General features: G+C 43.4%; 1 protein-coding gene across 2 annotated transcripts in view; it reads left to right on the top strand.

The window, feature by feature from the left end:
• Positions 1 to 24908, top strand: part of ADCY3 (adenylate cyclase 3) — a 219802-nt gene that overhangs the window by 179747 nt on the left and 15147 nt on the right. For both annotated transcript variants that reach the window (XM_088447575.1, XM_088447574.1), the window contains exons 14-17: positions 126 to 207; positions 22340 to 22498; positions 23486 to 23632; positions 24171 to 24290. In XM_088447575.1, coding sequence (XP_088303701.1) covers positions 126 to 207; positions 22340 to 22498; positions 23486 to 23632; positions 24171 to 24290 — 508 coding nt within the window. The remainder of the gene's footprint in view (positions 1 to 125; positions 208 to 22339; positions 22499 to 23485; positions 23633 to 24170; positions 24291 to 24908) is intronic.

Genomic DNA, 24908 nt, shown 5'->3' with positions numbered 1-24908 from the left:
ACATAAACCCCATTATCACAGATTTTACTAATGGACATCAGAATTTGTTTCATGTGGGGATAACATTGGATAATGCACTTACTGTGCGTCTGAGGGTTTCAGCTGGAATGTCTCTATGTCCGCAGGGCCTTCCTGGTGCCTTCCAAGTATTCCATGACGGTGATGATTTTTATCATGATGCTAAGCTTCTACTATTTTGCCAGACACGTAAGTTTATTTTTATCCATTTATTACTGTAACCAAACGTAGCCCTGTGTGGTGTAACCCACTACAAGAGACCGAGGTCAGATTTAATGAAGCCAAAGTCGCCGACGCGCCAGCGAGCAAAAATCTGATTAATATTCATATCATATGTCAGACAAAACGAAAGCCAACGCAATATCGTATACACGTAAAAACAAGGGGGAAAAAAAAGATAAATGGGTTTGTTATGTGGCACTAAAGAAATAATGATGAAAAACGCGATATGGGAATTGGCGTGCCCAATTGTAAAGCGCAATGGAATTTGCTGGCACTATATAAACAAATGGTAATTAATGAATAAATAAACACGCAGTCACCCCAATGTAGTATTGCTACTAAACAAACAGAACAATGGACTGGAGGCACAATACAAAATCATATGGTAATTAATGGTAGAATTTAATTTAGATAAAGGAAGAGCATTTGTCTCATGAGGGAACCGACTCGGGGCCTGATTCAGAGCCGAACGCTCTGACCAGAGCGCTTGCTCTGAATCAGTGCGCTCCTCCATGAAAATGGAGCGGCCTTCTGGCCGCTCGCATAGCTGTGGGTGACCACCCACAGCATATGCGAGCGTCCATGATGATGGTCGCGATGGTCTTCACCAACGCAACCATCGGGCTTGCGACGGAGACCCTGCGGTAGGGTCTCGCTGCCGCAAGCCCTGGAGTGATTTTGGCTCTATCAGAGCCAAAATCACTCCCACTGACATCACTAGTGATGTCAGTGGGGCCGGCTTCAGACGGTAGGCGTTCCCATGGGAACGCCTCCGTCTGGCAGGCACGCCCCCGGCACGCCCACCAAAGGGGGCGTGCTGTCACTCACCATCGACAGCACACCCCCTTTGGTGCGAGACCCGGAGCGATGGAGAGCCCGTCGGTCGCCAGGTCTCGTGCATGTGCACCATGGAGCTCCCTCCGTCGTGCGCATGCACAGTGGGGAACATCGACCCGCTTGCGAGCATCCTGCGCTCGCGAGCGGGTCTGAATGACCCCCTCTGTTTATATATAAAAATATCTGATGTATTTAGCGGGAGAAAGAGAACGATAAAGTCATGTAAGAACATATGCAAGGACATCGCAATATAAATATCCAATTAGTAGTGGAAACAAATCTATAACTCCTTATTTAGCCTATAAAGATTCCAAAATTGATTAGCGGTATTCTTGTGTCGTATATGATGTAAAGAAGGTTAGTTACATTAGTATCTGGCCCAATAGGTGTTACTATGTAGCCATGTTTCAGCAAATTATATTTAAAGATAAACATCAACAACACATGTCAAACACCTGACGCGTGAAATCTGCAGTAGAAATCCGTTTTATAGCAAACTCATTTTGGGCGCGATTCAAATGTGGGCGCTAATTCAATCGCAGCTGCTGTACCAAAATATTATAATTCGGCAGCCACCTGGAAATTCGCAGATCGAAGCAAGTGCGTACAAACACTCAGCGGTCTCACAGATCCTTTCATATTGCAAGCTGGCATCATTAGCTACAAAGTTGCACAAGGTCACCAAAGAGTTCGGGGCAGCTACTGTTGGTTTAGAAACGGTGTTAGATGTAGCGTAATCATCTGTTCACTGAGTGATAATTTGGGTGAATAACATTCCTATATTTCTGTCCAAGGTAATGGATGTGTCCAGCAGCACAGCTATTAACTGACGCGTTTCGTCCTTACATTAAGTTTTTCTTAGTGTATTTATATCTCATCGGTAATTTGTTTTATATACTGTATCTAACTCGTAGGTTGTCTCAATCCACCTCTTATGAATAATTCCGCAGTTTAACCCTTTGTTCAAATGTACAATGTATTGATTAAAATAAATAGGATGAAGCAGCTTATTTAAAAAAATAAAGTGTAAACTTTACAAATTAATCATTAAAAAAAGAAGTCCGCTGATATTTTCAATATCTTATTAAAGCACATGCAGTAACGTGTATGTGGAAGTACAAAAACGTACGCGGAAGATTTATTGCAATCGGTTATATCCCCATAGAGGAGGTAATTAAATTTAGAGCATTGGTCAGTTTATTTATATGTTTACTCTGCTTATTATATTTAAATGCAATTATGTCCTTCTAGTATATACAAAAACTAGCATTTTATTACAATTAGTTCCATAGGCAGATAAGGTAAGTAAATAAGGAACGGTGGCCAGTTTGTAGATAATGTAGGTTTACTCTTAATTATAATCGGATGGAATTGTGTACTAATAGATATCAATAGCTCTCTATATAGATAGCCTAACCTTAAAATATAGGTATAGGTAGAAGGACTACCTAGCAGGTATATACATACATACTTAATTATTGTAAGATAAACAAGGATTATACTAGCAAAGATACGTTTCTATCTGATGGAATGATTAGCAAACTTCTTTTTAATGATATTTAATAAATTCCTGAGGATTGAAAGGGATATTTAGAAGCCTCCAAAGACATTTATAAAGGAATTAGTTCAAGAAACTATGGGGTCTATGTACTAAGTCTTGAAGAGAGATAAAGTACCAACCAGTCAGCTCCTTAAGTAAGTTTTATTAATTACTTTTAAGGGCAGGATGAAAAATGACTAGGGACTTGTGCATTTCTAAGACCCCTGTTCTTCTCAAAGACAATGGCCCTCATTCAGAGCCATTCGCTATTTGCGGTCGTTCGTTCAAAAACAAGGGGTGGCTATTCAAATGATCCGTTCGCACATTGCGGTCTGTTCACACCTCTAAGTCTGAACGAGCGAGCAAAACATACGCTCGTGTATTTGTTAAAAACACCCCCTGGCCGCTCGCATCATAGGTCATGTCCGCTATTTATTAGATTAATCGAGTACATCGAACAGCGTATGAACTGCTCGCTATTCTTGTGGTTGGTTTTTTCAACCACTATTTTGCGAGCAGTTCTGAGTGAAAAAAAACCAAGTGACGTGGTCAGTGACGCTGCTGTGTTAATTATGCACTCCCTTAAAACGCCTGTTTTGACCTTTAAGCACGCCTGCGTTCGAATTCCACACCCCCGTTTTCAAACACCTTCCCCTGTTACCACCCACATACGCCTCCTCCTGTCACTCAAAATAGCAGGCACTCGCTATATAGCATACAAACGATTTTCGGCCGCACTGACTGGTTCGCGCATGCGTACTAAAAACCGTACGCATGCGCAGATGTGCGAACATCGCTCGGAACGAGCGTACTGCCGCTAACGAGCGGCTCTGAATGAGGGCCTATGTTAGGATCGTCTCCAAGAGGTCCACCTGAGATTTTACCTTGTTTCAGCCGTTTTGTGCCACAATATTTTTATTCTTTTATATTCAGACAGAAATAAAACTTTGGGCCTGATTCAGAGCCGTTCGCTATTTGCGGTCGTTCGTTCAAAAACAAGGGGTGGCTATTCAAATGATCAGTTCGCAAATTGCAGTCTGTTCACACCTCTAAGTCTGAATGAGCGAGCAAAACATACGCTCGTTTATTTGTTAAAAACGCCCCCTGGCCGCACGCACCATACGTCATGTCCGCTATTTATTAGATTAATCGAGTACATCGACCAGCGTATGAACTGCTCGCTATTCTTGTGGTTGGTTTTTGCTACCACAATCTTGCGAGCAGTTCTGGCTATAAAATAACCCAGTGACGTGGTCAATGATGCTGCTGTATTAATTATGCACACCCATAAAACGCCCGTTTTGACCTTTAAGCACGCCTGCGTTCGGATCTCCACTCCCCATTTTCAAGCACCTTCCCCTGTTACCACCCACATACGCCTCATTCTGTCACTCAAAATAGCAGGCATTCGCTATATTGCGAGCACATGAATTTCGTCCGCACTGACTGGTTCGCGCATGCGTATAACGATCCGTACGCATGCGCAGATGTGCGAACATCGCTCGGAACGAGCGTACTGCCGCTAGCGAGTGGCTCTGAATGAGGGCCTTTGTTCTCTCTCTCAAAAATAGGATCCTGCGTTTCTTTCTTTGCGATAAATAGGGATTTTCTATGTGAAAATCACTGTAAGCATTGTCTAGTTACTTTATTGGATGGTCTCTGTTTTCAGCGTTATCCAACATGTTTCTTGCCCGTCACTGAAAGTCTGGATCGTTCTAGCTGTTAAGACAAAGGGCCAGATTTAATTAGCCGCGATAAATAGATAAATTATCGTCGGCAAATTTATCGCACTTATCGCTGGCTTTGGTGCAATTTTCCCCTATTCCAGCAGTGCGCGCTCCCGTTTTTTGCCAAATCTTATTGCAAAACAGGTGAAAACGCATACGTGATCATTTTTAATGGCGAAAGGTGCAAAAATTTCTCCACATTTTGGGAAATCAGTCTGTACCCCAAAAAAAGCCTAACTGACATAGGAAATCAATATAGAAGAGTATTAATGGCAGTAATAAAAGTATTTTGGGTTATTCAATTGTTTCAATTGGCTGTTATATGCGTATTTGCAAGTGTTGAAAAATTATATAAAGCAATATTTTTTTGGAGACAATAATTGCTGTAGTAAAATTGTGGGTATATTAAATTGGGTGCTAGTATATTTTTGTGTCTATAAAGTGCACTTTAAAAAAAAAATGAAAAATACACCTGCTGCTGCCACCTGCAATGTTTAATACACCTGTCCCATTCATACAGCTCCCAAAAATAGCAGGCCCACTGCTTTAAACTAGGGGTGAGCGGGTTCGGATTTCTGAAATCCGAACCCCCCCGAGCCCCCCCGATCCGAGTCCGATCCGAGTCAGGCTCGACTTTTCCCGCCTGACTCGGATCTGAAATCGAGGCAAAACGTCATCATCCCGCCTTCCGAGTCTCGCGGGTTTTGGATCCTATATAAGGTACCCGCGTCGGCGCCATTTTCTCACTCGGCTGTGGACAGTGAAGAGGGAGGGTGGGAGTTAGGGCTGTGTAGTGTAGTGTAGTGTAGTGCTGCTGTTGTCCACTACTTCAAAGTCCATAGGGGCTGGCTGGACTGTGTTGTGCCGTCAGTTCTCCATAGGGGCTGTGTCCACTCCAAAGTCCTGTGCAGTGTCCCAGTCCTAAAGGGGTGCTGTAGTGTTGTCCAGGGGGTGCTCTGTCCATCAGGGGTGCTCCCCCCAAGTGCTAAAAAAATAATATATTTTCTGTGTTTGTGAATTGTGTGCGCAGTAGCCGCACGTGCATCAACAAAGTAGTGCCAAGCGTGCGCCTGTGTCATAAGTAAAGGGCCGGCTGGCTTGACCGTTAAAGGGTGCTGTAACCCCCAAAGTACACTCCAGTCCAAACCCCAAAAAAAATTATTTTCTGTGTTTGTGAATTGTGTGCGCAGTAGCCGCACGTGCATCAACAAAGTAGTGCCAAGCGTGCGCCTGTGTCATAAGTAAAGGGCCAGCTGGCTTGACCGTTAAAGGGTGCTGTAACCCCCGAAAGTACACTCCAGTCCAAACCAAAAAAAATTTATTTTCTGTGTTTGTGAATTGTGTGCGCAGTAGCCGCACGTGCATCAACAAAGTAGTGCCAAGCGTGCACCTGTGTCATAAGTAAAGGGCCGGCTGGCTTGACCGTTAAGGGTGCTGTAACCCCCGAAAGTACACTCCAGTCCAAACCAAAAAAAAAATAATTTTCTGTGTTTGTGAATTGTGTGCGCAGTAGCCGCACGTGCATCAACAAAGTAGTGCCAAGCGTGCGCCTGTGTCATAAGTAAAGGGCCGGCTGGCTTGACCGTTAAGGGTGCTGTAACCCCCGAAAGTACACTCCAGTCCAAACCAAAAAAAAAATAATTTTCTGTGTTTGTGAATTGTGTGCGCAGTAGCCGCACGTGCATCAACAAAGTAGTGCCAAGCGTGCGCCTGTGTCATAAGTAAAGGGCCTGCTGGCTTGACCGTTAAAGGGTGCTGTAACCCCCGAAAGTACACTCCAGTCCAAACCAAAAAAAAAATTATTTTCTGTGTTTGTGAATTGTGTGCGCAGTAGCCGCACGTGCATCAACAAAGTAGTGCCAAGCGTGCGCCTGTGTCATAAGTAAAGGGCCGGCTGGCTTGACCATTAAGGGTGCTGTAACCCCCGAAAGTACACTCCAGTCCAAACCAAAAAAATTTTTATTTTCTGTGTTTGGGAATTGTGTGCGCAGTAGCCGCACGTGCATCAACAAAGTAGTGTCAAGCGTGCGCCTGTGTCATAAGTAAAGGGCCGGCTGGCTTGACCGTTAAAGGGTGCTGTAACCCCCGAAAGTACACTCCAGTCCAAACCAAAAAAAAATTATTTTCTGTGTTTGTGAATTGTGTGCGCAGTAGCCGCACGTGCATCAACAAAGTAGTGCCAAGCGTGCGCCTGTGTCATAAGTAAAGGGCCGGCTGGCTTGACCGTTAAGGGTGCTGTAACCCCCGAAAGTACACTCCAGTCCAAACCAAAAAAAAAATTATTTTCTGTGTTTGTGAATTGTGTGCGCAGTAGCCGCACGTGCATCAACAAAGTAGTGCCAAGCGTGCGCCTGTATCATAAGTAAAGGGCCGGCTGGCTTGACCGTTAAAGGGTTCTGTAACCCCCAAAGTACACTCCAAAACAAAAAAAAATATATTTTCTGTGTTTGTGACTTGTGTGCACTGTGGCTGCACGTGCATCAACAAAGGAGCAGCGCCAAGCGTGCGCCTGTGTCCCATAAGTAAAGAGCCGGCTGGCTCATTTCTTAAAGGGTGGTGTAACCCACAAAGTGCACTACTCTCCAGCAAAAATAAAAAAATATTTTCTGTGTTTGTGTGCGCTTTAGCCGCACGTATATATAAATATAACATAAATGGAGGACCAAACTTTCTACGATAAAAATAAAATAGGGAAAGATCAAGAACCACTTCCTCCTAGTGCTGTTGCTGCTGCTGGGAGTTGTTCATCATCCCAGAGAGGAAGTAGGAACATCACTACTTTTACTAAACAATTGACCCTCCAACAGTCCCTAGCGATGAGGATGAAGTACGACAGCAGTCATCCTGAAGCAAAACGTATAACTGAGGCCTTGACTGCTATGTTGGTGTTAGACGTGCGTCCGGTATCCGCCATTAGTGCAGTGGGATTTAGACAATTGATGGAGGTAGTGTGTCCTCGGTTCCAAATCCCGTCTAGATTCCACCAGCATCCTCAAAGCAGCAGCGACAAGCGTGCGTCTGTCTGTTAAAGGGTGGTGTCACCCTCAAAGTGTGCTACACAAACAATAAAAATATTCTTCTTTTTTCTGTCTTTGTGAATTGTGTGGGCTGTAGCCGCACCTGCATCCTTAAAGCAGCAGCGACAAGCGTGCGTCTGTCTGTTAAAGGGTGGTGACACCCTCAAAGTGTGCTACACAAACAATTAAAATATTGTTCTTTTTTTTTCGGTCTTTGTGAAATGTGTGGGCTGTAGCCGCACCTGCATCCTTAAAGCAGCAGCGACAAGTGTGCGTCTGTCTGTTAAAGGGTGGTGACACCCTCAAAGTGTGCTACACAAACAATAAAAATATTCTTCTTCTTTTTTCTGTCTTTGTGAATTGTGTGGGCTGTAGCCGCACTTGCATCCTCAAAGCAGCAGCGACAAGCGTGCGTCTGTCTGTTAAAGGGTGGTGTAACCCTCAAAGTGCGCTCCACAAACAATAAAAATATTCTTTTTTTTTTTCTGTCTTTGTGAATTGTGTGGGCTGTAGCCGCACTTGCATCCTCAAAGCAGCAGCGACAAGCGTGCGTCTGTCTGTTAAAGGATTACATCGGTGACAGCATCCAAGTAGGCATGTCAGACAGTCCGTACCTGTACTGGCAGGAAAAAGAAGCAATTTGGAGGTCCCTGTACAAACTGGCTCTATTTTACCTGAGTTGCCCCCCCTCCAGTGTGTACTCCGAAAGAGTGTTTAGTGCAGCCGGGAACCTTGTCAGCGAAAGGCGTAGGAGGTTGCTTCCACAAAATGTGGAGAAGATGATGTTCATACAATGAATTATCAACTCTTCCAGGGAGACCAGCCTCCAGAACGTACAGAGGGACCTGTGGTTCCAGCAGGGACGAATTAATACTCTGTGAGGATGAGGATGTACACACTGAAGAGGGTGAGGAATCGGTGGATGAGGAGGATGAGGATGACATCTTGCCTCCGTAGAGCCAGTTTGTGCAGGGACAGATTAATTGCCAGCTTGTTTTGTGGGGGCCCAAACGAACCAATCATTTCAGCCACAGTTGTGTGGCAGACCCTGGCGCTGAAATGATTGGTTTGTTAAAGTGTGCATGTCCTGTTTATACAACATAAGGGTGGGTGGGAGGGCCCAAGGACAATTCCATCTTGCACCTCTTTTTTTTCTTTGCATTATGTACAGTTTGAGGCCTAGTTTTTCAAACTGCCATCCTGTCTGCCACTGCAGTTTCACGCCTAGATGGGTCACGTGTTTGTGCCGCCCACTCGTGTCGCTTAGCATAGTCATCCAGCTACCTCGGTGCAACCTTTTGGACATAAAAACACTATTGTGAGGTGTGAGGTGTTCAGAATAGACTGGAAATGAGTGGAAATTAAGGTTATTGAGGTTAATAATAGCATAGGAGCAGAAAAACCTACAAATTCTCTGATTTTAGCTGTTTTTATGCTTTTTTAAAAAAAAATACAGATCCAAAACACAAAACCCAGAACCCAAAACACGGAAGGGTGGTTTTGGCAAAACCAATCCAGATCCAAAACACGAAGAAAGATCCAGATCCAAAACCAAAACACGAAAAGTGGCCGGTGTACACCCCTACTTTAAACTAGACTCTCCCCAGGAGAGTCTAAGTGGGGTAAGCCACTGGGCGATGGTTTCCCTCAGTTTCTCTAAGAGGTTGTCGGCGGTGTGCCTCTTATTGAAACCGGTGATACACAGCGTAGCCTGCCTTGGAACGAGCTGGCGTTTCTGAGATGCTGCGACTGGTGACGCTGCTGCTGTTGCTGCGTAAGGTGATACATCTACCCAGTGGGCTGTCACAGTCATATAGTCCTTAGTCTGCCCTGTTCCACTTGTCCACATGTCCGTGGTTAAGTGGATATTGGGTACAACGGCATTTTTCAGGACACTGAGGACACTTTTTCTGACGTTTCTGTACAGTCTCGGTATCGCCTGCCTAGTGAAGTGGAATCTAGATGGGATTTGGAACCGGGGACACACTACCTCCATCAATTGTCTAAATCCCACTGCACTAATGGCGGATACCGGACGCACGTCTAACAACAACATAGCAGTCAAGGCCTCAGTTATACGTTTTGCTTCAGGATGACTGCTGTCGTACTTCATCCTCCTCGCTAAGGACTGTTGGAGGGTCAATTGTTTAGTAAAAGTAGTGGTGTTCCTACTTCCTCTCTGGGATGATGAACGACTCCCAGCAGCAGCAACAGCAGCAGCGGCAGCAGGAGGCGTAGCAATGCAGGATCCTCCGGAGGAATCCGGGATAGGAGAGTCAGTCATGCCAGTGACATGGCCTGCAGGACGACTTCCGATCCTGACTAAGGAGGAAATTGACGAGGAGGGAGTGGACGGTGTGGTTTGCAGGCACTTGGATACAACAGGACAACGGGATTTAGATGTCCCTGGACTGCTTACGGTCTTAGCCAAAGTTTCTGAACTTGACAGTAACTTATTATGAACGCGCTGCAGGTGCCGTATAAGGGAGGATGTTCCTAGGTGGTTAACGTCCCTACCCCTACTTATTCCACCTTTACATAAGGTACATATGGCAAGACAGTTGTTGTCCGGATTTGGATAGAAATATTGCCAGACCAAAGAGGTGGAATGTTTGGTCTTCTGCCCAGGCATGACCGTGATGGGCTTTTTCATCCCACGGACAACAACTGTCTCCCCCGGAGCCTGATTTAAACAAACCACATCACCATCAGAATCCTCCTCGCCAACTTCCTCCTCAGCGCCAGCTACACCAGTATCCTCATCCTGTTGTACTTCAACAGTGACATCTTCCATTTGCATATCAGCAAGTGGACTGTGGGTGCTCCTTTCAGCACTTGCAGGGGGCGTGCAAATGGTGGAAAGAGCCACGTCTTCCCGTCCAGTGCTGGGAAGGTCAGGCAACGCAACCACCACCACACTTGGACTCTCCTTGGGGATTTGTGATATCTTCTTAGAAAGCACAGTTCTTCGCTGTGCTTTTGCCAGCTTAACTCTTTTGATTTTTTTAGTGGGAGGAGGGCTTCCATCGTCATGTGAAGCTGAACCACTAGTCATGAACATACTAGGGATCGACCTTAGCCGTTCCTTCCGTGTCGTAAATGACATATTGGCAAGTTTACGTTTCTCTTCAGCTGATTTAAATGTTTTTTTCAAGGTCATTTCCTGAACTTTGTCATTTGGGATTGTATGTGCCCTCTATTATGACATTGGGCATCGGCCTTGCCAGACGACGTTGATGGCATGTTATCGTCTATGTCATGACTAGTGGCAGCAGCTTCAGCACTAGGAGGAAGTGGTTCTTGATCTTTCTCTATTTTATTTTTATCGGAGAAAGTTTGGTCCTCCATTTATGTTATATCGATTTGATATATACGTGCGGCTAAACACAGAAAATATTTTTTTTATTTTTGCTGGAGAGTAGTGCACTTTGTGGGTTACACCAGCCTTTAAGAAATGAGCCAGCCGGCTCTTTACTTATGGGACACAGGCGCACGCTTGGCGCTGCTCCTTTGTTGATGCACGTGCGGCTACTGCGCACACAATTCACAAACACAGAAAATAATTGTTTTTTTGGTTTGGACTGGAGTGTACTTTGGGGGTTACAGCACCCTTTAACGGTCAAGCCAGCCGGCCCTTTACTTATGACACAGGCGCACGCTTGGCACTACTTTGTTGATGCACGTGCGGCTACTGCGCACACAATTCACAAACACACAAAAAATATTATTTTTTTGGTTTGAACTGGAGTGTACTTTGGGGGTTACAGCACCCTTTAACGGTCAAGCCAGCCGGCCCTTTACTTATGACACAGGCGCACGCTTGGCACTGCTTTGTTGATGCACGTGCGGCTACTGCGCACACAATTCACAAACACAGAAAATAATTTTTTTTTTGGTTTGGACTGGAGTGTACTTTGGGGGTTACAGCACCCTTTAACGGTCAAGCCAGCCGGCCCTTTACTTATGACACAGGCGCACGCTTGGCACTACTTTGTTGATGCACGTGCGGCTACTGCGCACACAATTCACAAACACAGAAAATAATTGTTTTTTTGGTTTGGACTGGAGTGTACTTTGGGGGTTACAGCACCCTTTAACGGTCAAGCCAGCCGGCCCTTTACTTATGACACAGGAGCACGCTTGGCACTACTTTGTTGATGCACGTGCGGCTACTGCGCACACAATTCACAAACACAGAAAATAATTTTTTTTTTGGTTTGGACTGGAGTGTACTTTGGGGGTTACAGCACCCTTTAACGGTCAAGCAAGCCGGCCCTTTACTTATGACACAGGCGCACGCTTGGCACTACTTTGTTGATGCACGTGCGGCTACTGCGCACACAATTCACAAACACAGAAAATAATTTTTTTTTTGGTTTGAACTGGAGTGTACTTTGGGGGTTACAGCACCCTTTAACGGTCAAGCCAGCCGGCCCTTTACTTATGACACAGGCGCACGCTTGGCACTACTTTGTTGATGCACGTGCGGCTACTGCGCACACAATTCACAAACACAGAAAATAATTTTTTTTTTGGTTTGGACTGGAGTGTACTTTGGGGGTTACAGCACCCTTTAACGGTCAAGCCAGCCGGCCCTTTACTTATGACACAGGCGCACGCTTGGCACTACTTTGTTGATGCACGTGCGGCTACTGCGCACACAATTCACAAACACAGAAAATATTTTTTTTTTTGGTTTGGACTGGAGTGTACTTTGGGGGTTACAGCACCCTTTAACGGTCAAGCCAGCCGGCCCTTTACTTATGACACAGGCGCACGCTTGGCACTACTTTGTTGATGCACGTGCGGCTACTGCGCACACAATTCACAAACACAGAAAATATTTTTTTTTTTGGTTTGGACTGGAGTGTACTTTGGGGGTTACAGCACCCTTTAATGGTCAAGCCAGCCGACCCTTTACTTATGACACAGGCGCACGCTTGGCACTACTTTGTTGATGCACGTGCGGCTACTGCGCACACAATTCACAAACACAGAAAATATTTTTTTTTTTGGTTTGGGCTGGAGTGTACTTTGGGGGTTACAGCACCCTTTAACGGTCAAGCAAGCCGGCCCTTTACTTATGACACAGGCGCACGCTTGGCACTACTTTGTTGATGCACGTGCGGCTACTGCGCACACAATTCACAAACACAGAAAATATTTTTTTTTTTTGGTTTGGACTGGAGTGTACTTTGGGGGTTACAGCACCCTTTAACGGTCAAGCCAGCCGGCCCTTTACTTATGACACAGGCGCACGCTTGGCACTACTTTGTTGATGCACGTGCGGCTACTGCGCACACAATTCACAAACACAGAAAATAAATTTTTTTTTGGTTTGGACTGGAGTGTACTTTGGGGGTTAGAGCACCCTTTAACGGTCAAGCCAGCCGGCCCTTTACTTATGACACAGGCGCACGCTTGGCACTACTTTGTTGATGCACGTGTGGCTACTGCGCACACAATTCACAAACACAGAAAATTTATTATTTTTTTAGCACTTGGGGGGAGCACCCCTGATGGACAGAGCACCCCCTGGACAACACTACAGCACCCCTTTAGGACTGGGACACTGCACAGAACTTTGGAGTGGACACAGCCCCTATGGAGAACTGACTGCACAACACAGTCCAGCCAGCCCCTATGGACTTTGAAGTAGTGGACACAGCCCCTATTAACAACAGCAGCACAGCACAACACAGCCAGCCCCTATGGACTTTGAAGTAGTGGACAACAGCAGCACTACACTACACTACACTACACTACACTACACAGCCCTAACTCCCACCCTCCCTCTTCACTGTCCACAGCCGAGTGAGAAAATGGCGCCGACGCAGGTACCTTATATAGGATCCAAAACCCGCGAGACTCGGAAGGCGGGATGATGACGTTTTGCCTCGATTTCAGATCCGAGTCAGGCGGGAAAAGTCGAGCCTGACTCGGATCGGACTCGGATCGGGGGGGCTCAGATTTCAGAAATCCGAACCCGCTCACCCCTACTTAACCCATTTTTCACTTTTTTTACCTAAAATTTACGTCATTTTGACCAAATGAAAGCAAATTTTTTTAAAAAACTTGTCTAATTTATCATTATGGGGGGTGTCCAAAGGGCTCTGGAACAAATCCCCAAATTTTTAGCCAAACATATAGATTTTTCTTTTTTTTTTCACCTGCTCTGAGATGGTGAACACTTATTGCCAGTTCCTGTCTATGCAATTATCGCACATGCGATAACTGAATTGTGCGATTTCTAAATGATCACGGAAGCGATAATTTATCATGAAAATGGGGCTTATCGCTTCTGATTGAATCCGCCCCCCAAGTCTTCCTAATTGACTTCTGGGTATATTGTCAACCCTGGGTCTGTGAGGTGCGTCAGTATAATTACAGACGTTAATAGTTTCGCCATTTGCTGAGAGTGATATCCAGGGAGGTGACAGTGAACAAATCATTACACTATTGGTGGATAAATCTCAAGTGATAAGAAGGAGAAAAGGGAAACAACTAAATAATGATAAGATCATCGATGTATCGGTTATAGGACGCCAGGTTTGTCCCATTAGAACACAAAATGATGATAAGATCATCGATGTATCGGTTATAGGACGCCAGGTTTGTCCCATTAGAACACAAAATGATGATAAGATAAGCGATGTATCGGTTATAGGACGCCAGGTTTGTCCCATTAGAACACAAAATGATGATAAGATCAGCGATGTATCAGTTATAGGACGCCAGGTTTGTCCCAGTAGAACACAAAATGATGATATGATCAGCGATGTAACGGTTATAGGACGCCAGGTTTGTCCCATTAAAACACAAAATGATGATAAGATCATCGATGTAATGGTTATAGGACGCCAGGTTTGTCCCATTAAAACACAAAATGATGATAAGATCAGCGATGTAACGGTTATAGGATGCCAGGTTTGTCCCATTAGAACACAAAATGATGATAAGATCAGCGATGTAACGGTTATAGGACGCCAGGTTTGTCCCATTAGAACACAAAATGATGATAAGATCAGCGATGTATCGGTTATAGGACGCCAGGTTTGTCCCATTAGAACACAAAATGATGATAAGATCAGCGATGTAACGGTTATAGGACGCCAGGTTTGTCCCATTAGAACACAAAATGATGATAATATCAGCGATGTAACGGTTATAGGACGCCAGGTTTGTCCCATTAGAACACAAAATGATGAAAAGATCAGCGATGTAACGGTTATAGGACGCCAGGTTTGTCCCATTAGAACACAAAATGATGATAAGATCAGCGATGTAACGGTTATAGGACGCCAGGTTTGTCCCATTAAAACACAAAATGATGATTAGATCAGCGATGTAACGGTTATAGGACGCCAGGTTTGTCCCATTAAAACACAAAATGATGATAAGATCAGTGATGTAACGGTTATAGGATGCCAGGATTGTCCCATTAAAACACAAAATGATGATAACATCATCGATGTAACGGTTATAGGACGCCAGGTTTGTCCTATTAAAACAGAAAATGATGATAAGATCAGTGATGTAACGGTTATAGGTCGCCAGGTTTGTCCCATTAGAACACAAAATGATGATAAGATCAGCGATGTAACGATTATAGGACGACAGGTTTGTCCCATTAAAACACAAAATGATGATAAGATCAGCGATGTAACGGTTATAGGACGCCAGGTTTGTCCCATTAGAACACAAAATGATGATAAGATCAGCGATGTAACGGTTATAGGACGCCAGGTTTGTCCCATTAGAACACAAAATGATGATAAGATCAGTGATGTAACGGTTATAGGTCGCCAGGTTTGTCCCATTAGAACACAAAATGATGATAACATCATCGATGTAATGGTTATAGGACGCCAGGTTTGTCCCATTAGAACACAAAATGATGATAAGATCAGCGATGTAACGGTTATAGGACGCCAGGTTTGTCCCATTAGAACACAAAATGATGATAAGATCAGCAATGTAACGGTTATAGGACGCCAGGTTTGTCCCATTAGAACACAAAATGATGATAAGATCAGCGATGTAACGGTTATAGGACGCCAGGTTTGTCCCATTAGAACACAAAATGATGATAAGATCAGCGATGTAACGGTTATAGGACGCCAGGTTTGTCCCATTAAAACACAAAATGATGATAAGATCAGCGATGTAACGGTTATAGGACGCCAGGTTTGTCCCATTAGAACACAAAATGATGATAAGATCAGCGATGTAACGGTTATAGGACGCCAGGTTTGTCCCATTAGAACACAAAATGATGATAAGATCAGCGATGTAACGGTTACAGGACGCCAGGTTTGTCCCATTAAAACACAAAATGATGATAAGATCAGCGATGTAACGGTTATAGGACGCCAGGTTTGTCCCATTAAAACACAAAATGATGATAAGATCAGCGATGTAACGGTTATAGGATGCCAGGTTTGTCCCATTAAAAAACAAAATGATGATAACATCATCGATGTAACGGTTATAGGACGCCAGGTTTGTCCCATTAAAACACAAAATGATGATAAGATCAGCAATGTAACGGTTATAGGACGCCAGGTTTGTCCCATTAAAACACAAAATGATGATAAGATCAGCGATGTAACGGTTATAGGACGCCAGGTTTGTCCCATTAAAACACAAAATAATGATAAGATCAGCGATGTAACGGTTATAGGACGCCAGGTTTGTCCCATTAGAACACAAAATGATGATAATATCAGCGATGTAACGGTTATAGGGCGCCAGGTTTGTCCCATTAAAACACAAAATGATGATAAGATCAGCGATGTAACGGTTATAGGACGCCAGGTTTGTCCCATTAGAACACAAAATGATGATAAGATCAGCGATGTAACGGTTATAGGACGCCAGGTTTGTCCCACTAGAACACAAAATGCTGATAATATCAGCGATGGAACGGTTATAGGACGCCAGGTTTGTCCCATTAAAACACAAAATGCTGATAATATCAGTGATGTAACGGTTATAGGACGCCAGGTTTGTCCCATTAAAACACAAAATGATGATAAGATCAGCGATGTAACGGTTATAGGACGCCAGGTTTGTCCCATTAGAACACAAAATGATGATAATATCAGTGACGTAACGGTTATAGGACGCCAGGTTTGTCCCATTAAAACACAAAATGATGATAAGATCAGCGATGTAACGGTTATAGGACACCAGGTTTGTCCAATTAAAACACAAAATGCTGATAAGATCAGCGATGTAATGGTTATAGGACGCCAGGTTTGTCCCATTAAAACACAAAATGATGATAAGATCAGCGATGTAACGGTTATAGGACGCCAGGTTTGTCAAATTAGAACACAAAATTATGATAAGATCAGCGATGTAACGGTTATAGGACGCCAGGTTTGTCCCATTAAAACACAAAATGATGATAAGATCAGCGATGTAACGGTTATAGGACGCCAGGTTTGTCCCATTAAAACACAAAATTATGATACGATCAGCGATGTAACGGTTATAGGGCGCCAGGTTTGTCCCATTAGAACACAAAATGATGATAAGATCAGCAATGTTACGGTTATAGGACGCCAGGTTTGTCCCATTAGAACACAAAATAATGATAAGATCAGCGATGTAACGGTTATAGGACGCCAGGTTTGTCCCATTAAAAAACAAAATGATGATAAGATCAGCGATGTAACGGTTATAGGACGCCAGGTTTGTCCCATTAGAACACAAAATAATGATAAGATCAGCGATGTAACGGTTATAGGACGCCAGGTTTGTCCCATTAAAAAACGAAATGATGATAAGATCAGCGATGTAACTGTTATAGGACGCCAGGTTTGTCCCATTAAAAAATGAAATGATGATAAGATCAGTGATGTAACGGTTATAGGACGCCAGGTTTGTCCCATTAGAACACAAAATAATGATAAGATCAGCGATGTAACGGTTATAGGACGCCAGGTTTGTCCCATTAAAAAACGAAATGATGATAAGATCAGCGATGTAACTGTTATAGGACGCCAGGTTTGTCCCATTAAAAAATGAAATGATGATAAGATCAGTGATGTAACGGTTATAGGACGCCAGGTTTGTCCCATTAGAACACAAAATAATGATAAGATCAGCAATGTAACGGTTATAGGACGCCAGGTTTGTCCCACTAAAACACAAAATGATGATAAGATCAGCGATGTAATGGTTATAGGACGCCAGGTTTGTCCCATTAAAACACAAAATGATGATAAGATCAGCGATGTAACGGTTATAGGACGCCAGGTTTGTCCCATTAAAACACAAAATGATGATAAGATCAGTGATGTAACGGTTATAGGACGTCAGGTTTGTCCCATTAAAACACAAAATTATGATAAGATCAGCGATGTAACGGTTATAGGACGCCAGGTTTGTCCCATTAGAACACAAAATGATGATAAGATCAGCGATGTAACGGTTATAGGACGCCAGGTTTGTCCCATTAAAACACAAAATGATGATAAGATCAGCGATGTAACGGTTATAGGACGCCAGGTTTGTCCCATTAGAACACAAAATGATGATAAGATCAGCGATGTAACGGTTATAGGACGCCAGGTTTGTCCCATTAGAACACAAAATGATGATAAGATCAGCGATGTAACGGTTATAGGACGCCAGGTTTGTCCCATTAAAACACAAAATGATGATAAGATCAGCGATGTAACGGTTATAGGACGCCAGGTTTGTCCCATTAAAACACAAAATGATGATAAGATCAGTGATGTAACGGTTATAGGATGCCAGGTTTGTCCCATTAAAAAACAAAATGATGATAACATCATCGATGTAACGGTTATAGGACGCCAGGTTTGTCCCATTAAAACACAAAATGATGATAAGATCAGCGATGTAACGGTTATAGGACGCCAGGTTTGTCCCATTAGAACACAAAATGATGATAAGATCAGCGATGTAACGGTTATAGGACGCCAGGTTTGTCCCATTAAAACACAAAATGATGATAAGATCAGCGATGTAACGGTTATAGGACGCCAGGTTTGTCTCATTAAAACACAAAATGATGATAAGATCAGCGATGTAACGGTTATAGGACGCCAGGTTTGTCCCATTAAAACACAAAATGATGATAATATCAGTGATGTAACGGTTATAGGACGCCAGGTTTGTCTCATTAAAACACAAAATTATGATAAGATCAGCGATGTAACGGTTATAGGACGCCAGGTTTGTCCCATTAGAACACAAAATGATGATAATATCAGCGATGTAATGGTTATAGGACGCCAGGTTTGTCCCATTAAAAAACAAAATGATGATAAGATCAGCGATGTAACGGTTATAGGACGCCAGGTTTGTCCCATTAAAACACAAAATGATGATAAGATCAGCGATGTAACGGTTATAGGACGCCAGGTTTGTCCCATTAAAACACAAAATGATGATAAGATCAGCGATGTAACGGTTATAGGACGCCAGGTTTGTCCCATTAGAACACAAAATGATGATAAGATCAGCGATGTAACGGTTATAGGACGCCAGGTTTGTGCCACTAGAACACAAAATGCTGATAATATCAGCGATGGAACGGTTATAGGACGCCAGGTTTGTCCCATTAAAACACAAAATGATGATAAGATCAGCGATGTAATGGTTATAGGACGCCAGGTTTGTCCCATTAAAACACAAAATGATGATAAGATCAGCAATGTAACGGTTATAGGACGCCAGGTTTGTCCCATTAAAACACAAAATGATGATAAGATCAGCGATGTAACGGTTATAGGACGCCAGGTTTGTCCCATTAAAACACAAAATGATGATAAGATCAGCGATGTAACGGTTATAGGACGCCAGGTTTGTCCCATTAAAACACAAAATGATGATAAGATCAGCGATGTAACGGTTATAGGACGCCAGGTTTGTCCCATTAAAACACAAAATGATGATAAGATCAGCGATGTAACGGTTATAGGACGCCAGGTTTGTCCCATTAAAACACAAAATGATGATAAGATCAACGATGTAACGGTTATAGGACGCCAGGTTTGTCCCATTAAAACACAAAATGATGATAAGATCAGCGATGTAACGGTTATAGGACGCCAGGTTTGTCCCATTAAAACACAAAATAATGATAAGATCAGCGATGTAATGGTTATAGGACGCCAGGTTTGTCCCATTAAAACACAAAATGATGATAAGATCAACGATGTAACGGTTATAGGACGCCAGGTTTGTCCCATTAAAACACAAAATGATGATAAGATCAGCGATGTAACGGTTATAGGACGCCAGGTTTGTCCCATTAAAACACAAAATGATGATAAGATCAGCGATGTATCGGTTATAGGACGCCAGGTTTGTCCCATTAAAACACAAAATTATGATAAGATCAGCGATGTAACGGTTATAGGACGCCAGGTTTGTCCCATTAGAACACAAAATGATGATAAGATCAGCAATGTTACGGTTATAGGACGCCAGGTTTGTCCCATTAAAACACAAAATGATGATAATATCAGCGATGTAATGGTTATAGGACGCCAGGTTTGTCCCATTAGAACACAAAATAATGATAAGATCAGCGATGTAACGGTTATAGGACGCCAGGTTTGTCCCATTAAAAAATGAAATGATGATAAGATCAGCGATGTAATGGTTATAGGACGCCAGGTTTGTCCCATTAAAAAACGAAATGATGATAAGATCAGCGATGTAATGGTTATAGGACGCCAGGTTTGTCCCATTAAAAAACGAAATGATGATAAGATCAGTGATGTAACGGTTATAGGACGCCAGGTTTGTCCCATTAAAACACAAAATGATGATAAGATCAGCGATGTAATGGTTATAGGACGCCAGGTTTGTCCCATTAAAACACAAAATGATGATAAGATCAGCGATGTAACGGTTATAGGACGCCAGGTTTGTCCCATTAAAACACAAAATGATGATAAGATCAGCGATGTAACGGTTATAGGACGCCAGGTTTGTCCCATTAAAACACAAAATTATGATAAGATCAGCGATGTAACGGTTATAGGACGCCAGGTTTGTCCCATTAAAACACAAAATGATGATAAGATCAGCGATGTAACGGTTATAGGACGCCAGGTTTGTCCCATTAGAACACAAAATGATGATAAGATCAGCGATGTAACGGTTATAGGACGCCAGGTTTGTCCCATTAAAACACAAAATGATGATAAGATCAGCGATGTAACGGTTATAGGACGCCAGGTTTGTCCCATTAAAACACAAAATGATGATAAGATCAGCGATGTAACGGTTATAGGACGCCAGGTTTGTCCCTCTAGAACACAAAATGATGATAATATCAGCGATGGAACGGTTATAGGACGCCAGGTTTGTCCCATTAAAACACAAAATGATGATAAGATCAGCGATGTAACGGTTATAGGACGCCAGGTTTGTCCCATTAAAACACAAAATGATGATAAGATCAGCGATGTAACGGTTATAGGACGCCAGGTTTGTCCCACTAGAACACAAAATGATGATAATATCAGCGATGGAACGGTTATAGGACGCCAGGTTTGTCCCATTAAAACACAAAATGATGATAAGATCAGTGATGTAACGGTTATAGGACGCCAGGTTTGTCCCATTAAAACACAAAATGATGATAAGATCAGCGATGTAACGGTTATAGGACGCCAGGTTTGTCCCATTAGAACACAAAATGATGATAAGATCAGCGATGTAACGGTTATAGGACGCCAGGTTTGTCCCATTAAAACACAAAATGATGATAAGATCAGCGATGTAACGGTTATAGGACGCCAGGTTTGTCCCATTAAAACACAAAATGATGATAAGATCAGCGATGTAACGGTTATAGGACGCAGGTTTGTCCCTCTAGAACACAAAATGATGATAATATCAGCGATGGAACGGTTATAGGACGCCAGGTTTGTCCCATTAAAACACAAAATGATGATAAGATCAGCGATGTAACGGTTATAGGACGCCAGGTTTGTCCCACTAGAACACAAAATGATGATAATATCAGCGATGGAACGGTTATAGGACGCCAGGTTTGTCCCATTAAAACACAAAATGATGATAAGATCATCTATGTAACGGTTATAGGTCGCCAGGTTTGTCCCATTAGAACACAAAATGCTGATAATATCAGCGATGTAACGGTTATAGGACGCCAGGTTTGTCCCATTAAAACACAAAATGATGATAACATCATCGATGTAACGGTAATAGGACGCCAGGTTTGTCCCATTACAACACAAAATTATGATAACATCATCGATGTAACGGTAATAGGACGCCAGGTTTGTCCCATTACAACACAAAATGATGATAAATCCAAGATGCTCTAAGACATAAGTTACACAATATACCTTTATACATGTGTTATGAAAACACAACGGGATCTATACAAGATTCATGCCCACGGTGTGGCTGCAATGTTTCTTACAGTAGGTGTCATTCAGTGTAGAGAAAACAGCATGGAGTGCGTGTATTATTTTTGCCATTAACGGTAGAAAAAATATATAACAGACCCACAGAGGGACTTTTTAAAAATATAAACACCTATATTGGCTCATAAATAGGATCCGTATATTCATCTGCTCCAACCAGTAAGATAAAATGTGTTTGTGTCACCACCGAATAAGGAGCCAACTTCTATATTACTTAGAGTTGTCCTCCGGGTGGCAGCGTTTATGAGACGAGGGTTTGATTAGAAAAAAATAAATAAGAGCGAGACCGTTGATCCGAAGAGCTTACGATCTACTTTTTTTTTATCACGCATTTATCAGTATAAACCAGGGTTCTAGATGAACGTTACATAACTGAGCTGGTTAAAAGGAAAAAAAAACACTGCAATGGGTTTAGTAAAGATAGAGAACTGAGGCCTCACCCTGGAGCAATGCTCACACCTTCCGTTATTCTGGCGCTGTACATTAGTAGATGCCCCATCCGTGCTGTAGCCTAAGCTGTGTCTCTTGTAGGTGGAGAAGTTGGCCAGGACCTTGTTCCTGTGGAAGATTGATGTCCATGATCAGAAGGAGAAGGTGTATGACATGAGGCGATGGAACGAGGCTTTGGTCACCAACATGCTGCCCGAACACGTGGCCCGACACTTCCTGGGCTCCAAGAAGAGAGATGAGGTAAGAGGAGACCGCCGGACCAGATCTGTCAATGGACGGATGACGACTCTGTCCTCACTTCCAAACTTCGTCTGTGTGCATATGATCGCTACAGAGCACGTGCAGTAAGTGATGTAAAGGATCACGGATAGTATCTAATATTTTACTTCTCTATAAAAGTTTAAATTAATTACCCTGATAATAGCGGCAAATTAACTCCATAATACATCAAATATCTCCACGTTATGGGGGCAACAGGTGGTATATTAGTGGTATAGTTATAGAATACCTTCATTTTAAAGACACTTTACCTCCACTTTCTGCTTCCTCCAGTTTGATACAATCCCCCCCTAATGCATTGAGGGCCTGATTCAGACCCGCTCGTGAGCGCTGAGCACTCGCAAGCGGGTCGATGGTGCCCTAGTGCGCTTGCGCACGACGGAGGGAGCTCCGTCGTGCGCATGCGCGAGACCCGCATAACGATGGCCAGCCGTCGCTATGGGTCTCGCACCAAAGGGAACGTGCTGTTGATGGTGAGTGACAACACGCCCCCTTTGGTGGGCGTGGCTGCCCTTACGGAGGCGTTCCCGTTGGAACGCCTACCGTCTGGGTCCTGCCCACTGACATCACTAGTAATGTCAGTGGGAGTGCTCTCGGCTCTGATAGAACCAAAAGCACTCCTGGGCTTGCTGCAGCGAGACCCTACCGCAGGGTCTCATCGCAAGCCCGATGGTCGCGATGGTCTTGACCATCGCGACCATCTTTTTGGCCACTCGCATAAGCTGTGGGTGGTCACCCACAGCTATGCGAGCGGCCAGGAGGCCGCTCCAATTTTAGGTAGGAGGGCCCTGATTCAGAGCGAGCGCTCTTGTCATAACGTCCGGCTCTGAATCAGGCCCTGAGTCCCCATAGGGAGCAGCACATCTGCACCTCTAGGTATAATGGTATCCGGTGACGGCGATTTGCTGGGTGACGTTGAGCCATTGATGAATGTTTCCTGTCCCACAGGAGCTGTACAGCCAGTCGTATGATGAGATTGGGGTGATGTTTGCTTCCATCCCAAACTTCTCCGACTTCTACACAGAAGAAAGCATCAACAATGGAGGCATCGAGTGCCTGAGGTTCCTCAATGAGATCATCTCGGATTTCGATGCCGTACGTGCCACACCGTCTGTAATGGATTTGTTTTGCACGGTGGAGGATTTTTACTCAAACACAATAAAGAATGTGTTTTTACCATATGTAAAGATGACTCCTACGTAGTGGGAGCTCCGCCATTAGACCTTATAACCTGGGGCAGGTAGTCTTGAACCTGAAGGGGAATCATGATGCTGTGTGACTACAATAACATATAATAGGGATGGCCATTAATCACCAACATAGGGATGGCATTGATCACCCCTGCTTAGTAACCATTATAGTCTGACACTGATTGTATTAATAGTATTACCCCTCAGTGGATAACACAGCTTTGAAATACACTAAACTCTGCATCAAATCTAATAAAATGGCTGCCGATATATTTATTTGTCACTGAGGCAGATTTCATCAGTGCCAGACCCATTGTTCTAGTTTATCAGGGAGACATTACCACACACGTTAGAAATGGATGACTGAGGTTTGCAGTTGAAGTTCTCTCATGGAGTCTGTTCCAAATTATAACGGGTGGTCCTTATGTTTCTCTGTGTTCCAGCTGTTAGATGAGCCGCAGTTTCGGTGTATCACCAAGATTAAAACCATCGGCAGCACCTACATGGCCGCATCTGGGGTGACGCCAGACCCGAACGCAAACGGATACAACAACATTATCAAGGTAGAAACCGTGACTGAAAAGCCAACGTGTTCTTGAGTTCCCTTTCAATCTTATTTCATTAAAACGTGAACAAATATATATAAAGGTGACCTAGAAGCGCTGCGGGCGTAGTAAGAAAGAGCAGCCCAAGATCAGAAAAAAGGTGTACCCACACCAAAAAACAAATCGATATAAAAAAATATGTATCTAATCTCAAGCGCTAGCCTTACTTAAAAGGAGTATCTCCTTATTGTGACGGTATGACACCATAAACATAAAAAAAAGGTTAACATGCATAAATTTTATAAAGATCAACAGACTAAAATACAATGTTTAAAAGATGAGCTATAATCCACAATTTTTTGATATTCATAATAGCAGCAGAATGATAGATACATATTTTTTCATATTTCATTAAAGCATATAAGGACCATATCCAATTGCCCCAAACACTGTTCGGGCGCTAACTGATCCCCGCGATCGGCGAAAAACAGGGATTTTTGTCCGATAATCCCAGATTTTCGCCGAAATTTTTTTTATCCCTGTCCTATTAATTCGGGCGAATTAATAGGATAGTTCGCCCGTAAACACATAGGAGCCGTGATAAGCTCGTGGCCCTGTGTGTTCTCGCCTTTTTTT

The sequence above is a fragment of the Taudactylus pleione genome, unplaced genomic scaffold (assembly GCF_031769625.1).
Source record: "Taudactylus pleione unplaced genomic scaffold, aTauple2 ptg000434l, whole genome shotgun sequence".
In the NCBI taxonomy this organism is placed as follows: Eukaryota; Metazoa; Chordata; class Amphibia; order Anura; family Myobatrachidae; genus Taudactylus; species Taudactylus pleione.
This window is presented reverse-complemented; position numbering and strand designations above follow the sequence as displayed.